The sequence below is a fragment of the Lissotriton vulgaris genome, chromosome 5 (assembly GCF_964263255.1).
Source record: "Lissotriton vulgaris chromosome 5, aLisVul1.2, whole genome shotgun sequence".
In the NCBI taxonomy this organism is placed as follows: domain Eukaryota; kingdom Metazoa; phylum Chordata; class Amphibia; order Caudata; family Salamandridae; genus Lissotriton; species Lissotriton vulgaris.
Genome location: NC_141693.1, coordinates 2014011088 through 2014035276, shown reverse-complemented (window position 1 = coordinate 2014035276; position 24189 = coordinate 2014011088). Strand labels below are relative to the sequence as shown.

Genomic DNA, 24189 nt, shown 5'->3' with positions numbered 1-24189 from the left:
GACAGCTTCCCAAACACGATAAATTCCCTAAGGATTGGATTGAGATTGTGGAGCGGATCTCGGACATATAGCGTAATATCATCCGCATATAAAGAGATCAGTATCTGCCTCATATTGCATCGCAATGCTCTGTCTCGGTGGTGCTGCCGCAGCTTGGCCGCTAGTGGTTCAACTGCCAGTGCAAAAAGTAAAGGTGATAAAGGACACCCTTGCCGAGTGCCCCTTGATCCCGGAAAAGCCTGGGACACTTTGCCATTAACAAGCACCTTGGCTACCGGCGACCCATATAGGAGCTGGATCCAGGAGATGAAAATAGGGGGGAATCCCATCCGCCGCATCACCCCGAAAATATAGTCCCCATTCGACTGAGTCGAATGCTTTTGTGGCGTCTAAAAAACAGCCGCCATTGGCAACTCCGGAGAGACATTGTTTAACACAGTAAAGAGCGTTCACAAATTGTGAGACCTGGCCCTTCCCGGGACAAAGCCGGATTGATCTGGCAGAATTAAATTCTCCATTAACAAGCTGAGCCTAGTAGCAATGATCTTGGCCAGTATCTTTACATCACTATTAAGGAGGGATAGAGGTCTATAGGAGTCGCAGTTTTGGGGTGACTTCAAGGGTTTCAGAAGCGAGGTAATGAGGGGCTCTCTCATAGAGTACGGGAGGCGACCAGTATCTAGACCATCTTCATAGACCTCACGCAATATTGGGGCCATCTGGTCTATGTAGGTTTTGTAAAATTCAATGGGGATGCCATCCGTTCCAGTGGCTTTCCCAGATTGCATATGCATGATTGCATCCCTCACTTCATCCAGCTCAAACGGGGCAGATAAAAACTGTCGCTGTAAATCGCTCAGCCATCCCAGCGTTACACCCCCCCAATAAGCATCCAGGTCCAGCGTATCCACTCGTTGTGTAGTGTATAGTGTCGCGTAGTGTGCAGCAAATGTATTGAGTATGTTCGCAGTATCTCTGTAAAGCACTTCTCCCGGACCTTCAATCTCCAGTACATAGTTCGTGTACCGTGGTCGTCTGTATCTGCGAGAGCCTTGCCCAGCCTCTCCCTCTCCCCCTCCCCGTATCTCCGGGCCGTCCAGTAACGTCCTCTATACCGCGATTCTCTATGAGCTGCATCCATGTACAACATGAGCGTCTCCCTGAATTTTGTTTGTGGTTTTTTTTGGACGTCAGGGTGCGAGGCGAGAGAAGTCTCCAATGCCTTGAGCTCTCTTTCAAGGGTATGTAGTGTGTTCATAATATCTCTTAGCACCCCCGCTCCATTTGATATGCAATATCCCCTAAGTGTAACCTTAAAAGCCTCCCATATGGTCTCCACACTATCTACTGAGTCTCTGTTCCGTACAAAAAAATCTCCTATCTTCTCTCTCAATTCTTCCTGGAATACAGTATCTAACAAAATATTGGGTTGTAATCTCCAACTATTACGTGGTGGTCCGAATTTCGCGGAGGACCGCGTAAGTTGGACAGGCGCATGATCCGAATATGTACGAGCCAAGTGTTGGACTGGAGAGATGGCCGGGCATAATCCCCTGGATAAAAAGAAATAGTCCAGTCGTGCCCACGATGCTGCCTGTGCCGTGTAATGTGTACCTTCCAACTTATGGGGGTGTATGTGTCGCCAGGCATCCATCAAGTCATACTCGACTAGTGTATCATGTAGGACAGTGCGCGCTTTAGTATAGTGATGGGGGCAGAGTGAGACCTGTCCACGTCTGGAGCACGTGCAATGTTAAAGTCCCCTCCCCAAATGATATGGTTGGAGTCTATGCTAATTATTTTTGCCCATAGCCCAGTGTAGAAATCCGGGTCATCAACATTCGGCCCATAACAGCAGGCCAATGTCACCGAATCAGAGCCCAGCCTACCACATGCAAGGCAATACCTCCCCTGTGTATGCCAGGTGGTCCCGGCTAGCATGAAGGGTGTGCCCTTCTTAACAAGAATGGCTGTACCCCTCGCATACGTGGAGTAAGAGGAGAAGACCCTGTGCTCAGCCCATCTACTGGCAAAGGTGTTTACACCTCGGGGGCCAAAATGCGTCTCCTGCAACACCGCTATGTGCACCTGGTGTCTGTCTAAATAAGTCAATATTTGGCGTTTTTTTCGCGGGTCACCCAACCCTCTGACATTCCATGTGAGTATATTCAGTGTTTCCGGGTTAGTGTCTGCCATAAATCAGCGTGTTAGTCCTGTAAGTGGTTCTCAACCTAAGGAAAGTGGTCTGGATAAGAGTATGCCAGTAGTGCATTGCTAGCGAGTGCAGTAGTAAAGCAACAACATAATCGTCTGCGGTCAAAGCTAAGCCATACAGAATACTGTCCTGTTCTATGAGGTCCATGTACAAACTCCAATATCCCTCCCCAACACCTCCCTCCACCCACTGAAGCAGCCCCAACTTGCCAGAAATATTCAAAAAAGCGCAACAAAGAAACCTAAGTAAAGAGATAGCAATAGCCTAGATCTTTTGTAAAATCAATATAAACTCATCTCTCCTCCCTCGCCTCTCTCCCGTGAAGTGAGTTCCGAGTGGAATGTAGCAGAGTCTCATTCTCCCACCCCTCCCACTTCCCCAATCCAACCCAAAGCCAGCAACCACTGTATAAAAACAAAAAACAATACAAAACCAACTATCGTCATGCATTGTACTTTCCCGGGGGAGCACCCATTGGGGGACATTCCTAGGTGGCAGCCAAAGACCCTTTCCCCATGAATTCCTCCCGAAATATGCCCATCAGGCTGCAAAAGAGGGGGCTGGGGGTACCCGGTACACTACAGATACATCTTGCTAGTCTCATCAAGGTGTTACACCATACAATCTCTGAAGCCTAGTTAAACTTCCATTCCCAACATTTCAGACAATAACAGATAATACTTAAGTAGCTCTGATGCGTATCATTGCGAGTCATCTTCAGCGCCCGTTGATGCAGACTGCTGGGAGGCCGACACCTCCCCGCCAGCCCGATGTGTCTGTTGCGTTAGTTTGAGGAACTCTTCAACTTGATGTGGGCTGTTAAAGAATTTCTGTTTGCCCTGATGGGTAACTCTTAGCCGCGCTGGATACAACAACGCATAGTCAATTTGCGCCTTTCTCAGTTTACTCTTGACATCCAGAAATTTGCGCCTCTCCTCCTGTACCTTGGGAGTGAAGTCTGGGTAGATTGAAAAATTGTTTCCGTCATAGGTCAGGGCCTGCTTGCTCCTTGCTGCATGTAGGGCTACGTCCTGGGCTCTATAGTTCAGGAGCCTTGCTATTATAGGCCTTGGATGAGCTCCCGGGGGTGGTCGTGGCCCAAGCGACCTGTGAGCTTGCTCCATGATGAATTGGTTCGAGAATGATTCCGCCCCTATCGCCGACAGAAGCATCTTTCTACATAGTCTTCCATTCGCCCGATGTTTGTGGACTCAGGAATTCCAATTATGCCTATGTTATTGCGACTACTGCGCGCTTCCAAATCCTCATTCATGGAAGCTATGACTCGTAGTAGGTTATCCATTCGGGCGAGTTGCGTGCTATGCCGGGATGTTGTGTCTTCCGAATCTGAAATGCGCCTTTCCACTTCCTTAATTCTGTCCTCGTGGCCCTCTAATTTATGTGCAATAGCGTCCATGCGGGAGGACATGCAGTCAAATTTGTCCACTATGGTAGCGAAGCCCTGTCGGACCTCCCGCAGTATGCTTTGCACGTCGTTAGCTTCCACCGCCTTCGCATTCTGTGCCTCGCCCTCCATCCCAAGCTCACGCTCCTCGGGCGCTCCACGTGTGTTGCGCTTTGCTTCAAAGTTCAATTTGGGTTGCCTGGTGTCTGGCTTCCCCATGTTGGCACACCGATGGGTAATATCGCTAAGTTATATTTGGCACCTTTCAGGTCACGACCTTGAGCAGCCCCTACTAGCTTACGTTGTCGTCGGCCTAGAACACCTCCACAGCAGTGTAGCAACTCCCCGGGAATAGAGGACAGTCCGTTAACCAATCCTGTAGGGCTAGCGACGCACTGCTAGGCCCCACTCATATATCTCCATCAGAGCCAGGTATTATAATCCATGAAAAGCTGCCCATAAGAACCTCAGTGTTCAGGATCAGTAGTCGGACCCAGTGGCGTCACTAGGGGGGTGCGGGGGGTGCGGACCTCACCGGGTGACACCCTCACATGGGGGTGACACCATGCTGCTCCCCGGCGCTGCAGACTTACTACAGCAGCTGGCTCCGTCAGATAGTCACAGTTAAATCTGTCTCTCCTATGAGACTCTATGAGATGCTACAATGTTGCAATCTGCCGCTGTGACGGACCCTGCGCACCCCGGGCCCTCGGCGCGGTTGTCAATCACTGAAGACTTCCTGCCCTTAGCTCAACAGAGCAGAGGCGAGGGGGGGATTATCGGATGTTGGAACCTCAATTCCGGCTGCCTCCAGAACACAGGAAAGAAGTCATTAGAAGTGGCGGGGAACTGGAGAGAGGCATAGAGTCAAGCTTCTGCTGCCTCGGGGCCTAGGGTGCGTTTAAAAATGTAATAATTACCGCGGCGCCCCACACATGTCCATGACTGACTCTGAGCATGGGCCGCCCGCGCATCAGGCAGTGTAAACATCCATATTGCAGCAGTGGGAGAGTCTGGAGACCCCCCTGCAGCTCAGTGACGTGATTCCGAGACGAGCGATAGAGAGATAGAAGTAAGTAATGGCCAGGCAGCTGCCTGTGCATGTGCAATGCTGCCACTGACGTACGTTGTATGTGTGAAGTTGTGGTCTTTTTGTCAGACACAGTTGCAGGCAGGGCTGCTCTCATCCTTCTGCCTGGCTTATCTGCAAGATAGGAATGATCTGAGAAGAATGTTTTTTAATGAGACAATAATCTGCAGGCCGCAGTGGAGGGCTGCTCTCTGTCTCGTGACACGGACCGTAGGTTTTTCACTGGGCTTGGCTCCGACCTCCACCTCTGAAAGCAGCACTTAACGTTTATTAGTATTTTAAGTACTTATTGGCCAGGCAGCCTGCTGCCACTCAGACTTGAAGTGTGTGTGTCTGTTGTAACTTGTCACACACACAGCGCTGAGCCGAGCGCACGCACTGCAAGATCTGTTCCTTTAATTTCAGACACAATTGCAGGCAGGGCTGCTCTAAAGCCTTTCACCGTATCAGCCGTGTTCTGTCTGCAGAGCAGAGGGGGATTTTCGGACATTTACACCCGAGCCACGGCACAGGCAGCCAGGGCCTCTAGGAACTGCTGGAGCTAAGTAAGTACACAGGCAGCGAGGGCTTCCAGGCAGGTGCACTGTTGGGACCGTGTTCGGGTGCAAGAATGATAGCAAATAAACATTTTTCATTTGTTTAAGCGTTCATTGGCCATACATTACTATTTTAAAATAACTCCAACATTGTTATTCCAGATCTGTAGTGCTACTTTTTAAATAAAAGGGTTGTTTTATTTGATTATTGTATTTAACATCGCTTCTCTTCTAACATTCTAGTTATTAGTCACCATAAATGACTTAGCAACACGTTTGCATTCTTGTACCTGTGCATGCAGTGTACTCAGAAGTTCCATGTCAGTGAAGGGAGATTATTCTAAGTATATGCTATTTTAATAGCACAAACCAAGACAAGTGGAGTGATGCACAGGGTCATAGGCACAAGTACAGTCAGCGAGTGATGGGAGAAGTACCTGGGTTCTGTGAGGACTGAGGAGACATGTAATATTACTACATTGTGCTGTCATGCTCTTCTACAACTCTTTCCTCAGTTTGAGCAGTGCTGAGGTAGTCCTGATGGTTACAGGAATGTTTGTCCAGATCATTCATGCATAGATGGAGAAAGTCAATTGCCTGTTTATAATTTTTTTTAGTTTTTGGTCACCAGTCTGGTCCACACCCTTTAAGCTTAACTACGTGTGGCTGAACACATGATCCTAAAGACCATCATCCCATTGCTCAAATAGGTGTACTTTCTCATATTTATATGTTTACCTCATTTTCATTGCTTGATTTTGCGCCCAAGGAATTGTTACTCAGTCAGTGAAATGTCACTCATATTTACACTGAAAAAATGAAAATGTCACACAGCAATCTGAAACCTTAGCAGCTATGACCATTATGCGTGACAATGCATTTCAGTGCGGTGATGCGGATCACCGCACTGAAATGCGTTAGAGTCACACCCGATGCGTGATACTTGGCAGGACTGGGTGGGAGCAACCATCACTGACCCCATCTTGTGACGAGTTGTGAGAGAGGGTGGGGTTAGAGGATGGAGGCGGCAAACTCAACCCAGGAATCGGGACCCTGGCTCTGTTTATTTTCAACAGATGCGTGTGAATTCATTGCTTGTTATCAGAACGATCTCTCTGAATGCAGAGCGACTTCTGCAGCACCGATGAGCCTTTCTAGTAAGTGAGCTTCCTTTCCAAATGAGCTTGATCGATATTTTGCAGTAAGTCACAGGATGCTGCTGTGGCACAATTGTACCGGCGGCAACTCCTTGCACTTACACTGAGTGTGCTGGTGCCCACATGTGCGCATTTAATTACGTGTTACCAAACAGATTTCACAATCACAACAGCCACAATGTCTGTTTTCCATCTCTGACTCCATGGTGCTTCTGTACGATAACATTTATTCTAGACTTCCCGATGGCCGCAGATAATGATGCCACTCTAAAACCATTACATATTTTCAGAACATTTGTTTTCTACACAGCAGGCATTAAAATTGTATCCGCATTGGCTGTGGTTGCACTGGTGAATACTATGCACGTACTAACTATACCGGGTTCATTTCCTCTCTATTCCAGACCCATCATATTCAGAAAAGCAAAAGCAAGTAGAGAGATTTTGTCCTCGAAAGAGACCAGTGCTTGACAATTTGATCTTTCACTTAATGTGCACACCCTCGAAGGCCATTTTTAGGTTCAATCGCCTGCTCACTTTTTCCCCACTGACTGCGTGCCTACTTTCCATTTTTGCACCCATATCTTTCCTATACGATCACATTAATGACCTCCCAACCTGTCCGCTTTCATATCTCATTGTGCACTGTGCCACTGCTGCGATGAAGCGCGGCGCAGCGGTAGTGTCCGGGGGTCAATCGGGCCCAATCCACACTGAATGAATGATTTCACAATGAGCACTGGACCAGGCGTATTCAGCCTCTCTCTGACTGTCACACCCCTTCCTTACTTACTGCATCCCACTATTCGCCCAAGAATCTCATCCATAGACCCATGGCCCACACATCCATTCATTCACCCATGAGCACATTTGCCCAATCAACCATCCATCCTTTTCAAACATATTTATTCACTTCCACACCCATCCTTCCACATCACCAATTATCCATACATACATACCTGCATGCATGCATGCATCCACCCATCCACAACTGGGAAAGTACTGATTTCTGAACAATGAATGTATAAAACATTAAGGTATTCCATGTCAGTGATATGGTTTTTGTTTATGTTTCACATGTTTTAATTAATCTTGCATTCCTTAAGAGTGCCCACTATTTCCAGGATGCTGTATTTTGTTGTGTAGCATATTTCTTGTACAGTGCATACTTTGAACTGAGCCTCGTTCAGTCATATTTAACGGGCCACCATTGAGAACTTTAGAGCAAAGGCTGAAGGCTGTGTCAGTTTCTCACAGTGCCTGTCAGTGGGTCTATAAGGTGTTCAGAAAACTTGGCCATCCAACCCCTGGCTTCTCTGCTGAACAATCAAAGCAAAGGTCACTTATTTAAGTTGCAATTGTGATTCTGTGCAACTGTGTGTGATGGAGGTACACAGTTGCCAAAATATTGAGAAGGCAATTGTAAACGAAAATATAGTGCTTACCGGTGAGTCAGTGTGTTGTGTTTTTGGGGGTTGTAAAGTTAAGTTCTCTGATTATACTGAACAAGCGGCTACCAACGTCATTATCATATGAAATCTCTACTATTGATGTCATAAAACTTTCGCATTTGCTTTATCAACCTTCCTGCTTCCTCAAATTTGCTTGAAAATGCTCCACTTATCCACTCTTTTTCAAAAATTTCTTGGGGGAGATCCCCCCAACCCACTGTAGGTTGTTCAGGCTTGCTCACTACACTCACTCGCCTCAGTGCGGTACCACGATAACTTACCGGCCCACCAATTTCAAACCTCACCAGCCGCCACTGCTCGCCTCTGCTATGTGTCTATTTAAACTTATCCTCAGCGGCGCGCGCACAAATTCAAAGCGTATTTCATGTGTTTATTTCAACCACTTTGAGAAAAGCCACGAACTGTGAGGGAGAAACCATGGGGGGGTGGAGAAGGCGACGAGGAAAGGGTTAAAAGAGGAGCAGGCGGAGGAGGGGGTGCAGGCGGAGGGGAAGGGATGGTGCAGGCTGAGGGGGAGATGGTTCAGGCTGAGGGTGAGATGGTGCAGGCGGAGGGGAGATGGTGCAGGCAGAGGGGAGATGGTGCAGGCGGAGGGAGATGGTGCAGGCAGAGAGAGAGAGATGGTGCAAGCGGAGGGGAGATGGTACAGGCAGAGGGTGAAAGGATGCAGGCGGAGGGGAGATGGTGCAGGCAAAGGGAGAGATGGTGCAGGCGGAGGGGAGATGGTGCAGGCAGAGGGAGAGGTGGTGCAGGCAGAGGGAGAGGTGGTGCAGGCAGAGGGGAGATGGTGCAGGCGGAGGGGAGATGGTGCAGGCAGAGGGGAGATGGTGCAGGCAGAGGGGGAGATGGTGCAGGCGGAGGGGGAGATGGTGCAGGCAGAGGGTGAAAGGATGCAGGCGGAGGGGAGATGGTGTGGATAGAGGGAGAGATGGGGCAGGCAGAGGGGACATGGTGCAGGCAGAGAGTGAGTTGGTCCAACCTGTAAATTGAGAGGGGGTGACACCATGAGTTACCCGCACCGGGTGACACCAACCCTAGTGACGCCACTGGTCGGACCCTCCAAGGACAATGGCAGTGCGTGTGCCTGTTCAATAAATGGCGCCCCAGGGCAGCCTCAGACTGATCTCCGTTCAGCACGGTGGGGGGGGGGGGGGGGGAGCACCGCTCTCAGCCTCTGTCCCCCCGCTTTTCTTTGGCGCTGATATATCGCACTGGGGGGGGGGGGGGGGGGGCGAGCCACAGCCGATCACTGCAGCCGCTGCACAGACACACGTAACTCAAGGCCCCGTGCTTCCGTCCTGTTCCGCCGAGGCAGTTCTCACTGCGTGCTCCGTAGTGCCAATATGCCTCATAAGTGTGCACGGGCCTCGGGTACGGCCCCCACCTCTCAGCAGTCCGCCCCGCTGCTCAAAGCCGCTTCCAGTCACCTTCCGTAGTTATCATCCAGGGAGGTCGCCGCCATCAAGTCCCGGATCACTCAACAGCAGAACGCCGCATGCAGAGCCGCCACTCTCGATCGTCCCGCCTGCTTCTTCACCCGGGGCCCAGTCAGCCACAGAGCAGCCTCGCACCTCGTGGATATTGCGTCCCCTGCCGCAGCACCTCCGAGATTGCCCCTCGCCTCGGACAGACCTCTCTTAGGTCACCACGGGGTCAGGGCAGCATCAATTTGGCTCAAGCTATCAGCGAGTCTAGTTGGGAGGTTCCTCCACCATTAATCCCCAGGGGTGTAGGGGGAAGGTAATGGGTAAGGCTGCCCCCCACTCAGTCACAATTAATCACAATATACCCCTACCTCATCCAACAACCATCCAACTACTAGACCAATATAAGGGGTAAAAGATCTCGTTATCAGTCTCTATACCCTGGATGTGTATAATAACACTATTCCTCAGGTCAGGATGTCTAGGTTAATAAACACAAAGACTAACAATGTAAAAACACAGGCCAACACTTACTGAAAACAGAAAAGTGTAGAGAGAGTGCCTCACGGTTGTAACACCCGAGGGGGTTGCCGGCTAGCAATGCCCGGTATACCCACTTCTCATCATTGGTCACTCTCTCTATGTGAAGAAAAGGAAGTGCACAAAGACATGTAGAAGTGCACAGGTGAGAATAGTGATGAGAAAAACAGTGAGTGAATCTAGACAGTATTGTAAAATCATGTGTACATACAAAAACCCCAAGACAACCAAACAAACAAATAAACAAAACCTGGCGAGGTCTTGCTGACTTTTTCTCTTTTTTCTGGTGCTGCAAAACCTCCTGTTTAAAAATGGTTAATTATATACCATACTTCTTTATTTTCAAGCCGACATGTTTCGTTGCTCTAGTTTCAGCAGCTTCATCAGGGCGTGAAATGGGTTCTCTATTCTCAGTCTTCACATAATACTGATTAGACAAGGACCTGCGTAAATATAAAACCAGAGCACTGCAATGATTGTACTGATCGTCCTGCACCCTTTCAGCAAGAGGGTTTAATCAAAGACGTCGCATGTGCCACACACTACCAATACCAGTGGTTCTTATTTACCTTATGGTTGCCCAGTCATTGCGTACCAGCAACCATCCAGTGGACCCTGTGTCACATGATCACGTGTCCGCCAGTGACTCGTCCTGGTTTAAGCCACCTGCATTAAAATAAATAAAAAATAAATAAAACGAAATGGCCAGGAGGGTGTCATATGACTCTCAGGGTGTTGAAAATGCATGCCAATCATTCTACCAACCGGAGAATTGGGCGTTTGTCATACTACCCATAACCCGGTCCGTCACCAAGAATGCCACATACACCTCCACCAGTCTGTGCATTTTAGGCGTCTGACAGGACTAGAAGAAGGATAAATAACCGGATAATTGTTCCGGGCTACAGGAGCCTCACACTAGTGCGGCCATGCTGCTAGTGCGCCACCTAGCGCCCCACTGCATATAGTATTATTTTGGTATTGATTAATGAAATGGGTCTATAAACAGAGCTTCAATCACAATGCCTCCCCGGTTTCTGAATTAGGACTATTGTGGCTTGGTCCATCTCTGATGGGAACCCGCCCAGCTCAGCACGTACGAGTATAGGCTGTGGAACTGGGGAGACAGCCCATGGCAAAACATTTGGTAGAATTCTACGGAGAACCTGTCTGGGTCCGATGTTTTTCCAGTAAAGGTCTCAGGGTGTCACTGACCTTGTCATGGGTCAGTGGAGCATCCAACTCAGCCTGCTGAGCCCCGGCAATCCTAGATAAGGGCATGTCAGAAAGGATCGGATTTAATCGCTCCGCATGTGGTCTAGGGACGCTGGCATATAAGAAGCGATAGTGATAAGCAAAAGTCTCTGGGATATTTACCGCCAAGGTCTGTCGCTGTCCTACATCATTCACTATTTCCGGAGTAATCCTGGATGGCAACTCTGAGCTGGCCAGCCTGACAATAAGTTTACCTGATTTGTCCCGGTGTTCATACACCTGTTGGGTAGTTGCCTTTCAACATTGCCGTGCCTCTTCTAGCACCAGTTGACTTAGGGAGCTTTTGTGCAGCTCCAGTTGGCGAAACGCTTTTGGGACGGGCCAGGGGCTCTTGTGCATTAAGTTTTGCATCTCGAGCTGGAGAGTCTGGCCCTGTAGCGCTTGTCCTTAACATCAGACTTGGGCTTTCGCTGAGCCCCTAACAGTTACTTTCTCAGCCTGCCACAGTGTCACAGTTAAAGCCACTGTGCCTAAGGTATGTCTGTAGTAGGCCTTTTGTGCCAAAACTAATAAATCCATGCATTCGGGCGCCAGATTGGCCATCAGGCCGCGTATGGTGACCCTAGGCAAATGTGGCCAGGAGAGTGGTCAGAAATAGCTCAAGGAAGGATATTTACACTTGTGATGCACAGGGTGTTTGGGCCGGTAGGAGGTAAAGATCAATACACATGAGGGTCTTGTAGGTAGCAGAGGTGTCGGTGTATTCGCTAACACAGGGTGCCAAATCCTCTGTACATCAGAGGCCCAGCGTCTCGGTCCAAGACTGGAACAATTTTGTTGGTTGCAATCTTTGGGGTGTTGGTTCTGTCTTTGTATTTAAGTGCATTACAGGAACCACATTGAAATCCCTGTCAATGATCGTAATTCTCTGGGGGAACTTCGCCAGTATCGTGCTTAACGCCTCCATTGCACTTTGAGGCACCTGTGGCGTCACATAAAGACTGAGAAAGTTAAGTTGTGTTCCCTCCAGCTATCCTTCCAAGCCCACATATCTACCCAGCGGGGCTAGGTAAGTTTTGGTGATCACCAAGTTGAGGTTCTTTCTTAGGAGGATGGCTACTTAATTCGAGCCTCGTGCTATAGTGGCCAAGAATGACCAGTGGGTTCCCGGGAGGTGAGTCTCTTGGAGCATAAATCAAATCAAGGAACATTTATTTAGCGCACACATCACCCGAAGGTCTCATGGCGCTGGCGGACGGCCCTTGGGTTGTCAGCATAAGAGAGACATAGCTAATGGTCAAACAACCATGTTTTTAGATTCTGGCGGAAATGGTTATGGTCAGAGGTGATAGGTAGATGTAAAGGCAGTTTGTTCCACAAAGTGGGGGCAAAAAAAGAAAAAGCCAGACCCCCGTTTCTGACAGTACGTACTCTGTGTCAGGGCCCGCTCCACAGGATCCGATCGATGAATAAAGGGGTCCACCTCCTGATCTTACCAACACCCTGAAATGGAACACAGGGGGTTTGAACCATCAGGTGAGGGATATATAATGAAAAGAGACCGGGGAAGGGTAGGGGTCAGCAGGGACAAGGGATCTGAAATGACAGAGCATAAGAATTATAACACCAATCAAACTTACTGCTACTCTCAATAAGTCTCGCTAGAACTCAGAATACCTTAAGAGGCTGTACACATTCCTCCAACATGCATAAAAGAATATCAGTCCAGCTTCCTGCAATGAAACACACTGGTTATCACAATAATCGCCAAACAGTCTTATGAACTGAGAAAAAACCCTTAAGGATACACACCATATAATGTGGAGATGGACCTTATAAAGGACCCCTAACTTAATGACCAGTTTCTCTAAATTAATCTTTGAGTATTTCACTTGTCATTAGTTCAAAAAACCTTAAAAGAGTTTGTAGAGTAAATGCTCTATTGGCACTCGATCAGGCAATGTTCCTTTCACAGTAATTAATAGGAATTTGTATCCGCTCAAAACGGAGAAGAAAAACGTTGGTGTACACTTTAACTTTAGATTCTTGCAAACTATGTAACGGTAACGTGTGGTTGCGACCATACGATCCGCTACCTCAATACAGTAAAATACAATTCCTTTAGCCGGCAATAGGTAGTTGAGACCACCAGGCTACTCCGGTCTTTGCAGTAATAAAGAACAACTGCCGGGGGTCATTCCTACTCCCCGCAATACTCTACTTCTCCCAGTTCTCTGTAGGAAAATGGTTCTAACACAACAAAGCCATGAACGGCAACTAGCAGCAGCCTCCGCGTAGTTCCACGGAAATTGAAACCCAGCTCAGCTGATCTCGGTAATGGCACGCATCAGCCGATGCGTATCCTCCAAACCAAGGACTTCAAAAACAAAGCAAGAAAGCGCGCGAGTATGAATGCTCCCAGCGGCTTTCTATTTCACAGTACCTCATTAACAGCGGGCGAGCCAGTCTTAGAGAGTTCCCAACAGCAAGCAGCAGCACGACGCTAAACAGCCCGGTCTTCACACAACACAAAGCAAAACTAAAAACGGACTCAGAATTACGTGCAACTTCCTTCCTGTCACCACCACCCTTATACTTCCCACAACAAAGGTTCATGGGAGTTGTAGTACCTAACAGTTAGGTAGGCGCGGTGATGCAGAATCCTGACACTCTGAGTGGAGTGAGGAGGGATTTGTTACCGGATCTTAAGGGCAGACTTGGCTGGTACCAGCCGAGTTTTTTTTCCAGTAGCCTGGACCCCTATAATACATGTTTTTATGTGTTAGGCATAAGATCATTTTCTCTTCTTCACAGGTAACCAGTGGAGATGCCTAAGACTAGGCGCTGAGGGGGTTCCTGATGGAAGATTCAGCACCAGCCTGACTGCTGTAATTTGCAGGACCTGAAGTATAGAAAGGAGGTCTACATTTATTTCTGACAGCAGAGCGTTGCCGTAGTCCATGCGGCTGACAATCAGTCCCTGTACCAGTGGTTTCCTGGCTTCTAGCGGGATCCACTTAAACACTTTGCGCAAATTGCGCATAATTCCAAAACAGGAACCAATTATATGGTTGACCTGTTTTTTCATTGATAATTGATTATCAATTTGAATTCCTAAATTCCACACTCTGCTTTAGGGGTGGGCAAGGACCCAGGTTTGGGGCCATCAGTCATATGGCCAAAGCTCATGAGCTTTACCAAAAAGTACAATCTCGGTCTTGCTTCTGTTTAATTGTAGGTGGTTGATGTTCATCCTTTTATTTATGTGAGACATACCGTTCTTAAAACAGGTTTTTGTCTCCATAGGGTCAGGACCAAGGGTGATCAGAATCTGAGTGTCATTGGCATATTACACTGCGTCAAAGCCGTGTGATCTGATCACCGTGGCTAGGGGGGTCATATAAAGATTTAATAGCGTAGGGCGCAAAATTGAACCCTGTGGCACTCCCATCTTAACAGGCCTACTACAAGAAACTAAATCGCCAATTTGTACTGCTGTGACTTGATCACTTAGATAACTTTTTAGCCACTTCAGGGCCTTCCCCCCCGACACCAATATCCCAGAGCCGTTGTTCTAGAATGCTATGGGATATGGTGTCAAAAGCTGATGATAGGTCCAGAAGGATGAGAATGGATGACTGCCCTCTATCCAAATCAAGTCGGATGTTGTCGGTGACTTCTACCAGCGCCGTTTCAGTGCTATGTGCGGTCCTCAAACTGGACTGTGAAGGATCGAGTAAGCCATGATTCTCAATATGGTCTACGAGCTGCCTGTTAACCAGCGACTCGAGTACCTTCCCAAAGTATGGGAGATTGGGTGATAGTAGGGTAAGAGTTTTAGGTCTACAGTAGGTTTTTTTAGAATTGGTCTGACTTGCTGCTTTCCAGATCTTTGGGACCACTGATGTTGATAGTGACCAATTGAATAGAGTTGTGATATTATCCAGAAGCTCCGGAAGAATTTTAGACAGGAAACGAGGTGACACAAGATCAATTGGCGAGCCTGATTACATTTTTTCCATAGCCTTGGCCACTTCCTCAGAGTTATATTGGAAGAATTCCTCTAAGAGGGGGAGGGGTCAGCGGGGGAGGTATGGTATTTAAATATTCTTTCAAAGGAAAGGAACTGTGCATGGTAATAATTTTTTCTTAGAAAAATTCGGAAAGAGAGTCTGCCCAATCCTGTGAGACAGGGATATCTGGCACCACTGGTGCCTCACATTTGGCATTCAAGAGAACTGCAGGCTGCTTAATGCAGTCCAGGAGTCCATTGACATTCCAGGAGAGGAATGTAATGTCACTCATAGGGTAGGACTGAGGACTCAGCCTCTAAGGGCTGGACCGAATGCTGTAGGCTTGTACGGCTTGCACGGAGAGTGCTTCAGTGAACTGGGAAAAGCATGCGAGTGATATTGGTGAGTTGTGAATGCATATGCCGCAGAGAAAGAACAATAACCGAAACAAAAAATTAAACCTCCGAAATAAAACCCCTGTGCTCCCAAACTCCCCTTCCCCGGAAGCATCTGTCGCCCCAGTAAATTTTCAGTCAACTGAAAAAACACATCATAACAGATAGGAGTGTGTTCAGTGGCCTCACAGACTAGTCGAGAAGGATGGGCTGTGGGGACCCAGGTCAACAAAGAAGATCTGCACAGATCCTGGGGTCGGCCCCAGCGAATATCACCCTGTACTCATCAGAAACTTAAAACGTAGGAAGGTGGACGATAGGTCACCCAATCTCTCCAAACCCGGCCTGGTTACCCTCGCCGATATGACCTGGTAGGGTGGGGCAGCAAGGCAAGCCCTTGTAATAGATTAGGGCAGGCAATGGTGTTGGTGGCCACCAGTAGAGAGTATGCCGGCCCGCTTGCCTCCTAAGTTGCCCAGACATCATTAAAGTGTGAAAAAGGAAGCCTGGATTTCCTTTTTAAAATCTACTTTGAGATGTAGAGGTCTTGCACCCTTTTAACATTGCTTCTAACGTGCCGTCAAATTGCACTGTACGGCACACACACTTTCTGTTTACGCACACTCTCGTTTGTTTTGAGATGTTGAGGTTTTACACTTTCAAAAAAATGGAAATACGTTGTGTTTTTGATGTATGTATTGTCTGCACATGTCCTTTTATTATTATTATAATAATAATCAAATAATTGAAGATTTGAGTGATTTAAGCTGCTGCAGAGAATTCATTTCTGCTGTATGTAAGTTGGGCTTAGTGCTTATACTACATTCTGGATGAAGCATTTGTATGTGAGGAAGGGTGAGTTCATTTGCAATGCTCTAACGTTTTGACAGAGCCTCCACAGCCCAGGTGAGCAGATAGTTTCAGTAATTGAGTCATCGTTAGAGTGTGAGAAAGTTTCATAGCCAAACTGAAAGGGTCTGGTCCCTTCATGCTTCTGCTCGAAGAGCCAGGTCTTGAGATGTCTCCTGAAGGAGAGGTGGTCTTGGGTCAGCCTTAGGTCGGTGGGGAGGGAGTTCCACGTCTTGGCAGCCAGGTAGGAGAAGGATCTTCATCCGGTGGTGGTTCTGCGAATTTGTGGGACGGTGGCGAGGGCGAGGCTAGTGGAGCGGAGTTGTTTGGTGGGTGTGTAGAACCTGAGGCGGTTGTTGAGGTATTCGGGGCCCATGTCGGGGAGAGCTTTGTTAGCTTGGGTGCGGAGCCTGAACGTGATCCTTTTTCTGACGGGGAGCCAGTGCAGGTCTCTCAGGTGGGCAGAGATGGGGCTGTGTCGGGGTATGTCCAGGATGAGTCGTGCGGAAGCGTTCTGTATGCGTTGGAGTCTTTTCTGCAGTTTGGCTGTGGTTCCGGCATAGAGGGAGTTCCTGTAGTAACGAGGGCCTGGGTGACCGTCTTTCTGGTGTTGGTGGGGATCCACCAGAAGATCTTTCGGAGCATGCGCAGGGTGTTGAAGCATGATGATGAGACGGTGTTGACTTGTTTGGTCATCGTGAGAGAGGAGTCCAGGATGAAGCCTAGATTGCGTGCATGGTCCGTGGGCTTGGGGGCGGTGCCCAGTGCAGGGGGCCACCAGGAGTCGTCCCAGGCAGAGGGGGATGGTCCCAGGATGAGGACTTCCGTCTTGTCTGAGTTCAGTTTCAGCCGGCTGAGCTTCATCCATTCTGCGACGTCTTTTATTCCTTCCTGGAGGTTGGCTCTGGTAGTGGCGGGGTCGTTGGTGAGGGAGAGGATCAGCTGGGTGTCGTCGGCGTAGGAGATGATGTTTAGGTTGTGTTGGCGTGCGATGGCTGCGAGGGGGGTCATGTAGATGTTGAAGAGGGTGGGGCTGAGCGAGGAGCCTTGAGGTACGCCGCAGATGATCTTGGTGGACGTTGAGTGGAAGGGAGGGAGGCGGACTCGCTGAGTTCTGTCGGAGAGGAAGGAGGTGATCCATTCCAGGGCCCTTCCTTGGATTCCGTCGTGGTAGAGGCGGCTTGTTAGGGTGCGGTGGCAGACTGTGTCAAATGCGGCCAAGGAGGATGAGGGCAGTAGTTTCCCCGTTGTCGAGCAGGGACCTGATGTCGTTGGTGGCTGCGATGTGGGCGGTCTCGGTGCTGTGGTTTGCTCGAAATCCGGACTGTGAAGGGTCGAGGGATCCGTTCGTCTCGAGGTAGGAGGTTAGCTGTTTGTTGACGGTCTTCTCGATGACTTTAGCGGGGAACGGGAGGAGCGAGATGGGGCGGGAGTTCTTGAGGTCCGTGGGGTCCGCGGTGGGTTTCTTCAGGAGGGCGCTGATCTCCGCATGTTTCCAGCTCTCCGGAAAGGTGGCGGATGTAAAGGAGTTGTTAATGATGTACCGGATTTGGGGTGCGATAATGGAGGCGGCTTTGTTAAATATGTGGTGTGGACAGGGGTCGGTAGGGGAGCCGGAGTGGATGGTGTTCATCATGAGGGTGGTGTCTTCGGTGCTGACAGGGGTCCAGGCGTTGAGGATGGTGGTGGGGGGCGTTGGTTCGGTGGTTGGGTGTGTTGTCTGGGCACTGAAGCTGTTGTGTATGTTGGCGATCTTGAGGTGGAAGAATAAGGCGAGTGCGTCGCAGATGTCTTGCGAGGGCGTGATGTCGTTGTTGCTGGCGCTGGGGTTGGAGAGCTCTTTAACGATGTTGATGATTTCCTTGCTGTTGTGGGAGTTGTTGTCCAATCGTTCTCTGAATGCTGTCCTTTTGGTGGTGCGGATCAGCTAGTGGTGTTTGCGGATGGCGCTCTTGAGGGCTGACATGTTTTGGGTCGACTGGTCATGGCGCCAGGCTTTCTCGAGGGTACGGCAGGATTTTTTGGAGTCTTTGAGGTCGTTGGTGAACCACAAGGTATTCTTGCTGCCGGGTCTGCTGGGAGGATTCTACAGCGGTGCAAGGGCATCGGCGCAGTCGGTGAGCCACTGTGTGAGGTTACGGGCAGCTTTGTTGTGGTTTGTAGCGTTGGTGGTGGGGTTTTGGCTCAGGGCGGTGGTGAGCTGGTCAGCGGTGATCTTGCTCCAGCTTCTTCGGGTAGCCTGCTGCGGGTGGTGGGTTGTAGTTTTCCTGAAGTTGAAGTGGACGCAGCTGTGGCCCGTCCAGTGTAGTCCGGTGGAGTGGCTGAAGGCGATGTGGTTGCTGGAGGAGAAGACTGGGTCAAGCGTGTGGCCGGCATAGTGGGTGTTCACCAGTTGCTTGAGTCCGAGGTTGTCCAGCAGGGTAGTGGTGGTGTTGTTGTCATTGTTTTCCAGGTGGAAGTTGAGGTCTCCCAGGAGGATGTAGTCTGAGGAGGTGAGGGCGTGCGGGCTGATGAAGTCTGCGATGGCTTCGCTGAACTGTGTGCGTGGTCCTGTGGGGCTGTAGATGAGAGTGCCTCGGAGGGTGGTCTTGGGGTCGGTGTTTATCTGGAAGTGAAGGTGCTCGGCTGCAGTGAGGTTGTCTTCGGAGTTGGTTGTGATGTGGATGGTGTTTCTGTGGACGATGGCGATGCCCCCTCCGGTTTGGTTGATGTGGTCCCTCCTGTGATCTTGTAGCCATCTGGGATGGGAATGGCAATGGCGATGTCGGGGGCTGAGGAGGCGTTCATCCAGGTTTCTGTGAGGAAGACGATGTCTGGTGATGTTGTGTCGAGGAGGTTCCAGAGTTCGACTGCGTGCCTGTGGATGGAGCGGGTGTTGAGCAGGATGCACTTGAGGTGACTGTTGCTGGTGTCTGGTCTGGCGGGTGCGGTGCAGGTCCGGAGGCAGGTGAATTTGCAGGCTTGGCAGGTGAAGGGTCCGTGGGTGCGTTTCGGGGTGGCTCGGTGACAGGCGAGGTTCCGGCCGGTGTTGAGTGCGTGGAGGGTGGCGTCGTCGTAGTTCAGTCGGGTGGGTTGGTGTCGCTGAGGGCCAAGGGTCCTGGCGCTGAGCGCGGTCCAGGCGCAGACGGGCGTAGACTGGCTTGCCTTTGGCGCGCCTTCGGCGCGCAATCGGCGCGTTCGCTGCGTGTTCACGCGAACTCCGCCATTAATGGCGAAGTGGGAGGGAGGAGCAGCTGGGAGGCCGGGAGCGGGGCGGCGAATGGGAAGGGAGGAGAGGATACAGAAAATAAAAGGGGGCGGGCCGCAGAGGAGCAGCGGCGGGGATCGGGGAGCGGGGAGCGGGGTGGGTGCACAGGCGGGAAAAGCGGTCTCAAGGGGCGGCGAGAGTGAGGAAAAAACACAATCACGGTAACAGTGGCAAAAATAGCAGTCACGGGGCAACAACAAAATTACAGGGCACAAAATACACGAAGCACAAAATACTGGTTAGCAGAGGACGCGAACTCGCGGCAGCAGCGGTGATAGCCTGAGCGCACTCACGAGGAGCCGTGCGGTGCGTGGAGCGACCGGCCCTTTAACAGGGTCATAGGTCACATCTGGCTACCGCGCAGACTCCGCAATAAATGGCCAAGTGGGAGGGAGAAGCAGCTGGGGGGCGGGAGCGGGGCGGCGAATGGGAAGGGAGGAGAGGATACAGAAAATAAAAGGGGGCGGGCCGCAGGAGAGCAGCGGCGGGGATCGGGGTGCGGGGGGGTGCACATGCGGGAAAAACGGTCTCAAGGGGCGGCGAGGGTGAGGAAAAACACAATCACGGTAACAGTGGCAAAAATAGCAGTCACGGGACAACAACACAATTACAGGCCCAAAATACACGAAGCACAAAATACTGGTTAGCAGAGGACGCGAACTCGCGGCAGCAGCGGTGATAGCCTGAGCGCACTCACGAGGAGCTGTGCGGTGCGTGGAGCGACCGGCCCTTTAACAGGGTCATAGGTCACAGCTGGCTACCGCGCAGACTCCGCAATAAATGGCCAAGTGGGAGGGAGAAGCAGCTGGGGGGCGGGAGCGGGGAGGCGAATGGGAAGGGAGGAGAGGATACAGAAAATAAAAGGGGGCTGGGCCGCAGGAGAGCAGCAGCGGGGATCGGGCAGCGGGGGGGGGGTGCACAGGTGGGAAAAGCGGTCTCAAGGGGCGGCGAGGGTGAGGAAAAAACACAATAACAGTAATAGTGGCAAAAATAACAGTCACGGGGCAACAACACAATTACAGGGCACAAAATACTCGAAGCACAAAATACTAGCAGAGGATGCAAACTCGCGGCAGCAGCGGTGATAGCCTGAGGTCACTCACGAGGAGCTGTGCGGTGCGTGGAGCGACCGGCCCTTCAACAGTTATGAGATCTTTCTCTTTACAGAGGCTTGTTTTCAAAGCTTTTTGAGAAATGTTAAGGTAGAGTTTCAAGGGGCAAGGGTTTGCCGCATTTGTGTTTATTTTTTTGTGCGTTTTTTTTAACCCCCATGTACTTTTTTCTTGTATTTGGGAAAGTCCTTATTTTGGGATACAGTGTGTCAGCAGGTCAGAGTGAGTTAGGCTCTGGTGCAAGTGATTTAGACTGCTAGGAGGAATGCTGTGTGCGTGAAAGCCTCATTGCTGGTTGAGTTCTCCATGTGTGAGTTAAAGTGTGTCCTGTTTGCAAATGTAGCTCAGGACTGTGTAAGTTGAAATGAATTTGTCGGGTGGTGTGCTGCATTATTTGCTTTATACTGCATGTGGGATTGTGGGTGCTGGTATGTGTGAGCCTGTGTACATACTTCCAGTATGCCATAGGCTGCATGTCTGGTCTTCCTAGTGTTGTCATATTCCCCCAGCACGGCTGCCTTTCCCTGAAAGTCCATGTGTTTCTTGTATTAAGTGGAGCGTGCAGGGATACTGTGAGGTGTTTTAGTGCCTTGCTAGAGAATGGGACTCTGCTTGTTTCAGTTTGACTAAGACTGGTAGTTTTGGTCTCGGGATATATTTGTAACTTGTGAGTAGTGTGCAACTTTGGGATGAGTTAGGGATGATGATGTTGCATGTACTGAAGCAATTCTTACTTTATCGGTAATGTGGCAATGTTTAATTTAATGCATTTATGTTCTGATGGTGTTTGACTTTGGTTTCAGGTCAGATGCAGTCTAGAGGGAAGAAAAAGGAGCTTCGCTACCGCAGTGTGATCTCTGACATCTTTGATGGCTCTATCCTCAGCCTGGTGCAGTGTCTGACATGCGACAGAGTAAGTGTGTGCATAATCCATTCTGACTGTGTGTGACCTAAAGTGATGGCACATGATAAAATGTATAGTCTTGTACCATCCTGATGATGGTACCATGAGCCACCTGAGCCACATGCACATCATTTTGCAATTCTTGTACTTTGACTGGCTCTGTGTCTTGCAATCAGCTGATCCAAAGATAAACGCAGTATGACATCCATGACCAGGAGCACTGTGTACACATCCCTTCTAAGAATATTGTAGTAAATCACCTTTGGCTTGACGTGGCTCATGCATGCAGCCCATCCTGACTGTGCGTCTCCCGTGATGTGCCATAATGATTATGTACTGCCTCGCCTGCTCAATGCTTTTCCAATGGCATAACATCCTATAGGATTTATTAGGGTGGAAATGCACTGAAGATCTGCTCCTGCGCCTCAACTCCTGCTATAGACTTGTGTGCGAGGCAGGTTTATGAGACCTGTTGTAGAGCATTGCTGCACCAGTGCCTCACACAGGAAGAGCCACCATACTGAACATTGCAGGGCAACAAGAGGTACCATTGAGGGGCTGAACAGTGGGGTGGGGAGGGGAGTGGACAGGTTGTTGATTGTCTAGTAGCAAACACTCCTAAAAGTCGAACTCCTTTTTAATACATTTTGGCAGCGGGCTGTTTTGGATGGCTACTTTACTTTTCTTTCTTTTTTTATCGGCTTTATTTATTCGATTTTCGTCCCAGCTGAAGTAACGATTTCATTACGTCTCATATAAGGATGTATTGGTTAGAAGAGTTGGACATCAATACTCTGTTTTCCCGGGTGGCAAACAGTCTGGTTGGATAATAATAAGGGATGGGAATTTGTAAACCAATTGAGATCCAAAGAGTTGCGGTGAAAGGGTTTTGCCTTTGACAGTGACAGTGATTGAAAGTATTAAGATACATTTGCTCTCCTTTACCCCTTTTTCTAATGATATCCTCTCCAACATTTCCTGGAGCTCCTGAACACTGCTGCTAGTACAGCTGATGTGAGATACCGCAGCATCAGGATTTTAGTTGCTTTCCTTGTTTTGGCGAGATATGGCATACGTAGGGCGCCTTCTCCATTTGTGTCCATCGCCTGATATTTCCTTCTTGAGCTCTGCCTCCTTTTTAATGAGATACTTCTCTTTATAATTTATAAATTGTGTTGTAATATTGCTAATATCTTAGAGCTTACAGCTTTTTTCTGAGTTTTATTTATCTTGAATTCGGCTCGAAGGCATTGGAGCGCTTTATATGAGCACCAGTTGCATTACATAAGGACACATTCATTTTTGTTAGCCACAGGGAGATCAAGTGATTTGCCCAGGATCACACGATGTTGAGTGTTGTTGCTGAGACTCGAGCCTGGTTTCCCAGATTTGAGGTCGACCGCCCTAGCAATTTAATTTGATTCTCGTCGATTGCCATTTAAAATTTGACTAGGTGTATTTTCATGTTTTGGACAACGCCTGTTTTATCAAGCAGAGGGTTCAAGAATGACCATTTAAGTCTGTTAAATACCTTTTCCGTATTTAAAGACAAAGTATCATGTATTACTGATCTCTGCTATGTCTTGTGGTGAACAGTCAGGCAGATTTTTGCACAAGTTTGTCTTCCATTAACGAATTCTGACTGATAACATTGATTAAAGAGAAGGCCTAAAAAGGCTAACACCTGTGACCAAAGTTCTTGTTCATATTTTAAGATTATGTAGTGAGGCCATAGAGTTTCTAGGAGCTTTTATTCTCTGGGATTGTAGCAGCAGTGTCAAAATGGACTTCATCTTTGTTTCTGTCAGCTATTTGGTGTATAAAAAGGAATTGTAAACCTTCATCAGAGGGCAGAGCAAGAGATGCTGGTAAGATTTGTACTATGTTTCGGTAAACCAATTTGGTCCCAGAGATATGTTATGGAGTAGATTTTGTATTGCTGCTCTAAAATCTGATTTGATTATGGGAGTCTCTAGTTGGGCTTGAATGTCTTTATCTGCCTGAAAGAAAAGAAAATTTCAGAAGTATGATTTAATAAGGGTGGATTCCAATCGCTAAGAAGTATATAAAGACTTGAAATAGACTTGAAACTTTTTGCTTATATCTGTTGTTGCCTTTTGCGGAAGGACCCTATCGTCATGAAGAATATTAATGTAATATTTGCATTTGTAGTTTTTAGGTCTCGCCTGGCGTTACCAGCGCGCATGCGCTGCTCTTGCCATGCGAGAGCCTTTTGGAATCAATACGGATTCCAGATGTGCACGCGGACGGACAGAAGATGTGCACACAGGGACTGGATGCTTTACCGGCGGCGTGACACTCAGGACTTTTTTGGCTCGGCAAACTGTGGCTCGACAAACTGTATTTTTAAATATTTGATGCTTTTAATAAGCAGCGCTGCATGCTGCCCTGCTTACTAAAAGCATCAAACATGTTAAACATGTTTACATTTTAATTTTAAGTTTTAATGTTTATCTTGTTAGCTGTCAAGACGAGTAAGGGTTGCATCTGAATGTTATCATTCAGCATGAGTGGAGAAAGGGCTACCTCTCATGAAATCTAACAAAATAGACAAAATAAATCTATTTCAAGACATTCATGTTCGCCCTCCGCTC

General features: G+C 48.9%; 1 protein-coding gene across 1 annotated transcript in view; it reads left to right on the top strand.

The window, feature by feature from the left end:
* Positions 1-24189, top strand: part of USP20 (ubiquitin specific peptidase 20) — a 556910-nt gene that overhangs the window by 252972 nt on the left and 279749 nt on the right. The window contains exon 12 of the mRNA XM_086924837.1: positions 21474-21583. Coding sequence (XP_086780963.1) covers positions 21474-21583 — 110 coding nt within the window. The remainder of the gene's footprint in view (positions 1-21473; positions 21584-24189) is intronic.